The sequence below is a fragment of the Corvus kubaryi genome, unplaced genomic scaffold, assembly GCF_017639235.1.
Source record: "Corvus kubaryi isolate FWS band 111438036 unplaced genomic scaffold, C.kubaryi_AGA036_p1.0 37385, whole genome shotgun sequence".
Lineage (NCBI taxonomy): Eukaryota > Metazoa > Chordata > Aves > Passeriformes > Corvidae > Corvus > Corvus kubaryi.
Window position 1 is genome coordinate 16,749,946 of NW_024581127.1, and position 9,812 is coordinate 16,759,757.

Consider the following 9,812-nt stretch of genomic DNA (forward strand, 5'->3'; position numbering starts at 1 on the left):
GGAGAGAGAATCCCTAACCCCATTGGACAACCTCTTTCAACGATTAACAACTCTTGTGATTTTCTTTTTTCTTACATGCAGTACAATCCCTTAATTGTTGCATTTTGTTTATTACCTGTGCATCTTGAAGAAAATTCTGTCTTTGTGTTTCCTATAGCTGAACTTCAAATAGTCAAGGAAGGCAAGTAGTTCCCCTCTTCCCACATCCTTCCCTACCCCAGCCTTCTTTAGGCTAAACAAGGCTATCTTCCTCAGCTTCTCCTTGTATATTGTGTTTTATTGCCTGACTGTCTTGTTGGCCTTTGTTGTATTCTCTCCTGTTTGTTTGTAACGTTAAGATTGAGGGAACCTAAGCCTTCTATAAGTTACATGTTTTAAAGTTACATGTCATACAGGTACCGGAACAGTAAATCTATAAAATTAATTGTCACCCTTTTTTGGTAAGCAGTTGTATTCCCAGCACAGCCAATGCTTAATCAAGTGCCTAGATTTAGTCTCTGTATTGGCATGTGAAATTAAAATACCAGATAAAAATCATCATTCTTCATTCACCAAAATGGGGAATATTTTTGACTGAAAACATTTTGAATATTTTTTTATGAAGTATTATTCCATTTACAGTTTTAGACAGCTAAAAAGACAATTTCTTCAAGGAAGATAACCAATAGGAATGTTTGTATTTAATACTGATGGGTATGAAAAAGAAAGTATACGTGTTATAGACCTGGCATGACATGCAGTGAACACTTGTGAGAAACTCTGTCTCCTTGTCCTTTATAACTCCAGGATTTTAAAGATCTGCTGAGTGGCTAACATGCAGTTTTGCCATTTTTGAATACCCTCTGTTTGTCTATAGTAATCAAACATTCTTAATTTCACTGAACTCTTTGCAAGTGCAAAGCATTGATGAATGCTAATGATTTGCAATACTGGGGTCCAAGGTATGAGTTAAATGCTGCATCCTTTCGATGAGATGACCCATTTTTTGGTGAAGATAATTCAGACATGACTCCCAAATTATTTTTATGAAAATAATTTCTTTTGTGCATTTTTTGTACAATTTTTAAAATGTATTAGATAGTCTCAATTTCACTCATGAAAGGATTATGAAAATGATTAAAATTACTTACTTTTCACTATATATCCTTCACCATTAGGGAAAATAAGAAAAATATATATTACTTCCTTTGATATTTATTTATCTTACTAAAAAATTCTACTACTTGATTTCAACATGGAAGTGACTCTTTCCTTGTATATTTTTTTTTTCCCCTATCCTTTCTTTCTTGCTTTCGTGGATATGAACTCCAGGAGGACAAAGTGGTTAGAGCCTTTTTTCTGTTTAAAGTTCTTTTCTTTTATGGTAGACTTACTTCCTGCCCTACATTTGCTCTCATTTACACAGGTGTAATTCCTACTGAAGGCAAGGGGAATTACTGTCATTAAAATGAAAGCAATGCTTGGCATAAAAGGCTTACCTGTTTTTCAAATAGCTTACTAATGATCTGTGAGTTGTGAACAGTATGCATGATCTTCCTCTCTGCAGCTTTTGTGAGCATGCCCCTGCCTTTCCTTTGCTTTTGCAATATGATATGTGCACAGCTTAAAAAAGTTAAATGTCATTTGTGTCATAGTTGTTTCTTTGATAAAATTCATTTGTATTATTGTAGAAATGTCATAAAGTGATTATTATGATTTTTCCACTCTGTATCACTGATATGTATTCTCTCAACATTTTAGGTTGTAATTTTTTTGGCATGGTTCTGATTTTCAATGACAATACAATTAGATACCAGTAAATATTAAGAAAACATATTTATCCTAAACATTAGGAATATGCCAGCAATGTCATAGAGTTATCCACTAATATAAATTATTTTCTAAACTGGTTTGTAGGCTTTCCTAAAATACAGTGCACATATTGTATTCAGCATAATGTTGAAATAATGTTAAACGTTATGCATGTCACTGACATTGTTTGTCTTGATAATATTACACGCAGAGTAAATATTTTAGTCTTTTATTTTAGCAATATTTAAAAATGGTAGTGTAAATCTGAATTTGGGAATAAGCCTGGATATGTTTCAATATTTTACCGAATTAGTGTAATTGTTTTAAAAAAACAGAATTGAGAAAACTACTTGAGCTGGCGTAAAGCTGTTCTTCCATGAAACTCTCTGCTGTATTCTAAAGAACTAAAATTGCAAAAGCAATTTGCCCTGTAGTGCTTGGCAAATAAGTTCCTGTATGAGATGGAGTAAAGAAATTCTTTAGCGTTCATATAATTTTAGTTAATGTATACAGAGAATGGCTTGTTCTATAATAAAATGTAATTTTTTCTTACTGGTAGAAGTGTCAAGGCTCACATTTAACTTGCACCTATGGTTCAGAAATACTTTGCCTCACACACAAGTTTTAAGCCATGTGCTGTTGTTACCATTTAGGATATATCTTTAGTAGCGGGCAAGTCACGCTTGAGATGGGCCATACACTGGTGCCCCAGTCTGTTAGAGGGTACACAGCTTTCTTTTGGCCTACATCATCACAGTTTTTCCACAGTTAAAAGGCTGTGAAAGTTCAAAAGCTGTGAAGTAACACTAGTTAGTAGAATACAGAGGTAGCTGTCGATTACAAAAAGTAGATGAAAAAAAAGAGCAATTTTCTCCTTGAAGAATGTACCCTTTCTGTATCATTTTGCAAGTAATTGATGTGTGCTAACAGTATTTATTCCCACAGTCAGTCCAACAACTGATGTATGTGACACCATCTATGTTGGAGCCATGTCAATTACTAAATTCACCTGGAAAATAAAATTAAAAAAAACTTGTGAAGGAGGCCACAGTAATAAAGTTATATTATTATTTAGCTTTACCGTGTACATGTGTTAAGGAGAGAAGGGACCGGAATTTCCCTAGCTAGTCAACTAGTTAGATTTTTCCATGAATAAGGGCAATGGCTCAAGTTGCTGCTTTATGTAATGTCTATTTCTGCTGATTTTGAAATAGATGATTTAGAAGTTATGAAGGCAGAAGAACCAACAAATATATTGAGTCAGCTTTTTCTCAACTACAGACATTGTGAAGAAAGAACAGCAGTGGTAGTTTTCTTTATATTTTAGTAGTAACTGTAAGGTTAAGAGCCCTGGTGTATTGAATGAAGATACCATCAAAATAGGTACTTCAATATAAGCAGTATTTTTTTGTATGGTACAGCATTTACCAGTAGATTAACACACCTAGTGAAGCCTTAATATTATTTTTTATCCTTCATTTTCTAGTGTTAGTGCAGAAGGTCTGAATTCCAATATTTCTTAGGAGGCTTATTCTGTATTTTGTAACCACAGAATGGCAAGTTCAATAGAAAATGCTCCTAGATAAAGCTATAGCTACTTGGTGACTGTTGATGGTTTGTTGACCCAATTAAAAAACATGGATTTGGAAAATGAGGTATATTCAAAGCATCAGGTCTGTAAAGAGTTAGAAACATGTTTTAGTGTGTCCCCTCTAGAAATCTTGTTACATATTTTGATAAAGATTAAGATTGCAGGGAAAAGCTCGGACTGCACATGGCGTTGAATAATTGGGACAACCATACAGCAGTTTACTGGTGCTATTAATGGTGGTGCGCAATGGAGTTAGACAAGGATCCTGACTACGTTTGAATGTTGTACCATTAAACATGCACAGAAGAGAACTTATACCACATGTCTTTCTACTCCACTTGTGACACCGTACTTGGAGTGCTGCACCCAGCCCTGGGGTCCTCAGCACAGGAGCTTGAAGTGAGTCCAGAGGTGGCCACCAAGGTGATCAGAGGAATGGAACACCTCTCCTATGAGGAAAGACTGAGACAATTCTTCAGGCTGAACAATCCCAAGAGAAGACTCTGGGGAGACCTTATAGCAGCCTTCTAGCACCTAGAGGGGTCCTATAAGAAAGATGAGGACAAACATTTTTGGCAGGGCCTGCTGCAATAGGAAGAAGAGAATATGGTTTTCAGCTGAAGGAGGGTTGGTTTATATTAGATATGAGAGAAGGTTTTTAATTTGTCTGAGGTAAAATGCTGGAGCAGGTTGGCAAGAGAGGTGATGGAGTGGGGTTCTGAGCAACCCAATCTGATTGAAGATATTCCTGCCCATGGCAGGGGGGTTGGACTAGATGAGCTTTAAAGGTCCATTCAAACCCAAACCATTCTATGGTTCTATGGTATCATTACCGCTTCAGAGTCTACAGCTCACTGTGCCTTTTCCCACAAAGAACATGGGAATGACTCATGAATGTGTCAGGACTTCATTAGTCAGGTATATAAAGAAGTACTTTTACAAAATTGAGACCCCAGTGTCTCAGTAGTGCCAGAAAGGAATAGTGTATATTAAGAATGAAAGAGTTAGATTGTATCTGAGAAGGAAGCAGTTGATGTTTTAAAACTGAAAAATAGTGTGAATTTTTTCCAACTTCTGGATGTTTTTTCCTTAAGAAATAAAGGTACATTTTACAGGATTTTCTGTATTTCTGTCACTATTTTTCAGTCAAAATGTGACTATGAGGTAGAGGTTTCTTTGAGAAATCAGAGTCAATTAAGGCTGATAAAAATGAAGTTGATTAAAAAAACCAAAGATACACAGGATCATCTCCCTTTTACTTAGATTTTGGCAATTATATTCGTAATCATATAACTTTATTGAAATGAGCAACACCATTAGCTAGAATAGTGAAACTGTGTGACTATATCACTGACAATCATGGAAAGTGTCATTAAATTGATGAGGAACTAGGAAATGCAATACCATTTGGGCAAAAATATATCTTCATTTTAAATAGTAGGAAATGAAAATGTAGTAGAATTTTTAAATTTTTACTGAATGTTATCCTGAATTTAAATGAAATGATAGACTTTGTACCTTTTCTCTGAGACCATGGCTTTAAAGTAACCACTCATACTCTGGAGACAACTAATAGGTTTTTGGAAAGAGCTGACAGGAGAAAACATGGTTCCTTCACTTGCTGGTCATTGTCTGGCTTTTTAAAACTGATGAAATTCCAGCACAGTGTTTTGTTATGGACATTTAAGGTTTAGATAAATCAGTTCATATGTGTTAAGTGTTTGTATTCAAGTGACAAGTTTTGTAGTGACATGAAATCAGCAGTGGCATGGCCTTCAGAGCTTCTGAGACTTTTTCGGTTCATTCATCTCTTTCAATGGATTCAGGAACTTGTTTTTAGGGAATCTGTTTTAAACTGCTACAGATCAAAGCCTTCACCAAAACTGTTTATAATTTTGTACAGGATAAACCTGAAGAGCAATGCAAGGGAAATTGCTTTTTATTCTGTCTTTATTTCCTGTGCAAGTAAATAAAATATTTGGCACTTCCCTTGAAATAAGCCTTCTACCTTTCTAATGTTATTAATTTTGAAATACTTACGACACAGACAAATAGCTTGTATTTAAAAATCAATTCTGAAACCTCCACTAAGAACTTATAGAATACTTTTTTTCTAAAGCAATTTTATATAAAATTACAGTAGAAAAGATAAAAAGTAATTATCACAGGGCATTTTTCTCCATCCCTTTGTCTTACTGTAGTTAAAACTTCCTACTCCCCAGTTTTTGTTCACCATGTTCCAAATTAATCAAAATTATTATTCCAGTCAGGAGAGATGTTGATGTGTTGATGATAACGTTTTTTGTCACTTTTGTGAAAATTTCACTTTTTAAAAAAGAGGGAAAGTTTTTCTCATTTTACTTCTGCCATTCTGAACAGGTCCTGGGCCCTACCAAATTCCCTATTGTTTCTAAACCATTGCTGTTGTAGGTCTGTACCTTCACAGCACTCAACAACCTTCTCATCTGGAATTGCACAAATGTGACAAATATTTTTAGAATCTGTAGGTTGCTTCTCGTACCTCTGCCTTCTTGCTATTGGAAAATATCTGTTTGGGGAAACTCTTACCCTGTTCTTGACACTTGACGCAAGCTGATTTTGTGTTTCTTATGAAGAAACACACTCAGAGTCTCATCAAGATTTTCATGGGCTGTGTATGCTCTGTGTGTTTATTTTAACAAAGAAATATGTTGATTTCCAGATCAATGAAATTTGGAAAAAACCTCTTTTTTAGAAGGAGACTCATAAAAACTATAGAATATTTCCTATACTTAGAATACCTCTGACAAAAGTCTCCTGTACTAGCTATTCTATAGGATCATTTTCTGAGCTACTTCTTTGCTGTGGGAAGCTTAATGATTTTCCTCAGCTCTTGAGTATTGTCTTTCAGATTGGGATCTCTAAAAGTCATTCAGAGAGTTGGCAGCTTAGATCTCCCTGCATCCACTTGGGCCGCTTGTCCAAGCCTGTTCTCTGATCCTGTTTCTCGCATATCCATTTGTCTAAGCTGCTTTGCTTTATCTTACTGTGTTCAGACCACACTCTTGTTTCCTTGATCACTAACAGAATGCACCTCCAGTAGCAGAAGGTGAACAAACATCTTGGTTGAAATTGGTTTGTCATATTTCAATACTAGGTTGCTCCTTTTGCCTGTCAAAATTATCCTGCAATCAAGTCACGTCCTCTACTCAAAATGTTACCCAGCTTTATTTTCACTGTTTTCAAGACTGTCATGATGTGACAAGATAGAATGTAGTCAGTATACAAAGGTTTCTAAATCTGCAAGTAACAGACTTAAACTTGCCTGAAATCTGGTGAAGACCATACATAGTAAATATCTCCTGTTAATGGTTAAATTGGCATACAAATGTTTTCCCTAAATTAGATCCCATGTGTTGCTAGCTTTTAGGGCCTTACTGTCATTCCGGGATACACTGTCTGTTGGCCATCACAGTCAAAGAACAGGGAGATTACACAGCATTGTAGTCCGTAGTCCCACTTTACATTAACTTCTTTGAGCTGTTGGAGATGTTGGGGGATATGGGGAAGGAGTGAGATTTCATCTTTTTTTTTTTTTTCCCCTCATCACTGCAATGCCCATTGGCCTATTTTCTCATGCACAGATCAATGGCTTACCCTCCACAGTGTTCAAGGAAGGGGGGAATGTCTTCCTAGGAACTGCCAATCTCCTTTTCCAGCTTCTCCTTAAAAGTTAGTTGGAAAATAAAAATAAGACAACTTCTTGACATAATGTAGCTTCAAAATGGTCTTAGCTATTTCAATCCGATGTAAGGAGACTTTACTTTTGTTATCTGTGCTCCATGCTTAAAGAACACCAATATGTTTCTTGCTTAAGAACGTACAGAAAACTGACGATGAAAGTGAGTCTGAAATTCTTTTTACAGTCGTATTTGTACTTCTGTATTAGATGAGCAAGGGTTTATATGCCCAAAAACTTGTATAATTTTTTTCACCCACAACAGTCAGTGTAAAAAACACTAGTTCTTCCTATAAACCTTGTCCTTTACATGTACACTATGGTGGTGTAATTTTACTGTACAGAAATTAGAGGTAGCTGGTTTGGTTTTAGATGATACTGAATTTCTGAAAAGCACTAGAGGTGATTTAGAGAGTCTGGTGAAATTAGAGTGACCAGGTTTTGTTTTGCTAGCTATTTTTCCCATCCTGCTAGCACTAGAAATTTATCTTTTAACTTCAAATTGTTCAAAATAGATTAATTTTCTATTGAAATTCTTCTGCAAGCTCTCCTAAAATAATCTTGTCTTAAAACACGTATGGAAACATTGCTATAACAATAAAAACTATAGCACATCAAAAAATTTTCACTTTTGTTCAAATTAATAGAGCAAGAGCAATTACAAATAGCAATTCTGGAACCAGAAGATGAAACAGTTCTTGAGCAGTAAGTTTTATTTGCCACCTGTTGCAATATTCAGAAACATTACCATGTGCTATTAAGTTCCAGGTGTAGACCTTTATCAAAGGTAGCTCAGCAAATTCCTCATTTCAGTCTCAGGTGTGTAACAGCACACCTAGGACTCTTTGGACACAGTTAGACATTATGGCACAGCAGGGGATGGTATAAATGTTTAATTATCTAGATTTAGCATCAGTGGCTGGAAACCAGTGCCTATATATATAAATAATGAAGACCTTGCTAGGAATAGAGTAAAGCGGCAAACCTCCCAATGTGTTTGCTTCCCCTTGAATGTTTACTTAGAGCTTTATTTAGCTAGTGTCTTCAAGGAATAGTTTAGTGGTAGGTTGGGGAATTAAATGAAAAAGGCCTTGCATCTGCGTTCATATCTGTTCGCTGTTTAAATCTGCTGTGTGAAAAAAGGAATTCGCATGGCCAGCATCTGTTCATATACAAAATATTGTATGCACAGGCAAGGCAGTCATTCAGCTTAGTATGAGTGCACTTATGCAGACAGTTTTAGCAGATGTTGAACTTCAGTGCATTCAAGGAAAAATTTAAATAAATGTAAAAAATACTGTGTTTAAACAAGATGTCACCTATGAACCATAAACAGGGTATTCAAAAATTAAAATTTCCTTGGTTCAAATTATTATAAAGATGCCTTCATTCAGCATCAAGAAGATCTATGGAAAAGCTTGGATTTCAGGTAGCTAATTCAATTTCGGTCAATTTATGTGTGTTACTGTTTGTGGCTTTTTGAGGATTAGTTTCATGTTGTTCACAAGCCCTTTTTAGCATTAGATCTGCAAGAAATAAAATAACAATGGTTTGTAAACAAAATACATAAAGTAAAAGGATTTCTGTTTGATATTGGGGATAATATGCTTTCACAAAATAAATCCATACAATGTTTTAATACTGAGAGAATCCAGATGTATCTTTATTAATTTAAGTGGGTATCTGACTAATTTTTTTTTTACTGTGTATACATGTACCTCCCATTTATCTTTAAATGTTTAAAGTTGGTCAGTGTTAATCACTAGTGTTCATTTAACCTGTTCATCTTTCAGTTTCAGTGTAATTGCTACACAACTTCAGAGTCATGACCTGTTTAATTAAGGTGTTCTTGCTCTCAGATACTTGGTCATGTGATTATGAAAGATGATCTTTATTGCTGTTAACAATTTGTATTTCTTACAGTTTTAGGTAGGCAAAGTATGGTACCTTTCTAAGAGATTAGACTAGTTTAACCTCTACATTGAAGATAGGGTTCAAACGCCCATTTCTCCCAATGTGTGCAATTGCCTAGTGTCTTTGCATTCAATATTAGTTAATTTTTAGATTATAACACCATGATGATTATATATTTTTTAACAAATTTGTTTTACTCTGTAGTTGTGAAGCAAATTCCTCTTATTTTACTTCAAATTATTTTTTTTGGTTTTATCTAATCTTTGTTTGGCTTCTATTTATTATCGACATCATTGTGAGTAGCCAAAGAAAACTTTCTATGTAGTGAATGTCTGTCCTCAGTAACTTGGGAGGAGCATAATTGTTTACGTTTTTCTTAACGTTGTATAGCAAAAAGTGAAAATTAGTTCAAAATTTAGCATATAGGTTCTCAAGTACTCATTAAAAATGTCTAACAAGCTATATTTTATTCAAGAGAAAATGCTTTATTAATATTGACCATGTTGCAAAAGATTTTTTGGTCATGATTTATGTTTCTGGAGTCCTTCTAGATTAATATGATTGTTTTTGTTTTATAGCTTATTCATCTGTTTATCTTAACTGGCTATTTATAAAAGACTTTGAAATAAAATAGCTATGATCCTAGAATGTTAGACTACTGTAATTCTGTTGTACCAAAAGCTTAATAAAATGCTGTGGATGTATTTAGTATTATGAATGGGATACTATCATAGGTGAGGGTTTATTCAGGCCCTAAATCCACAGAATGGCTGCCTGCTGTGTAAGGCCATTGCTCGA

General features: G+C 34.8%; 1 protein-coding gene across 35 annotated transcripts in view; it reads left to right on the top strand.

The window, feature by feature from the left end:
- RIMS2 (regulating synaptic membrane exocytosis 2) overlaps positions 1-9,812 on the top strand; it is a 452,323-nt gene that overhangs the window by 92,611 nt on the left and 349,900 nt on the right. For 25 of the 35 annotated variants that reach the window (XM_042036214.1, XM_042036210.1, XM_042036188.1 and 22 more), the window contains one exon: positions 1,312-1,323. The exons of the other annotated variants lie outside the window; for them this stretch is intronic. In XM_042036214.1, coding sequence (XP_041892148.1) covers positions 1,312-1,323 — 12 coding nt within the window. The remainder of the gene's footprint in view (positions 1-1,311; positions 1,324-9,812) is intronic. 35 annotated transcript variants of the gene reach the window in all.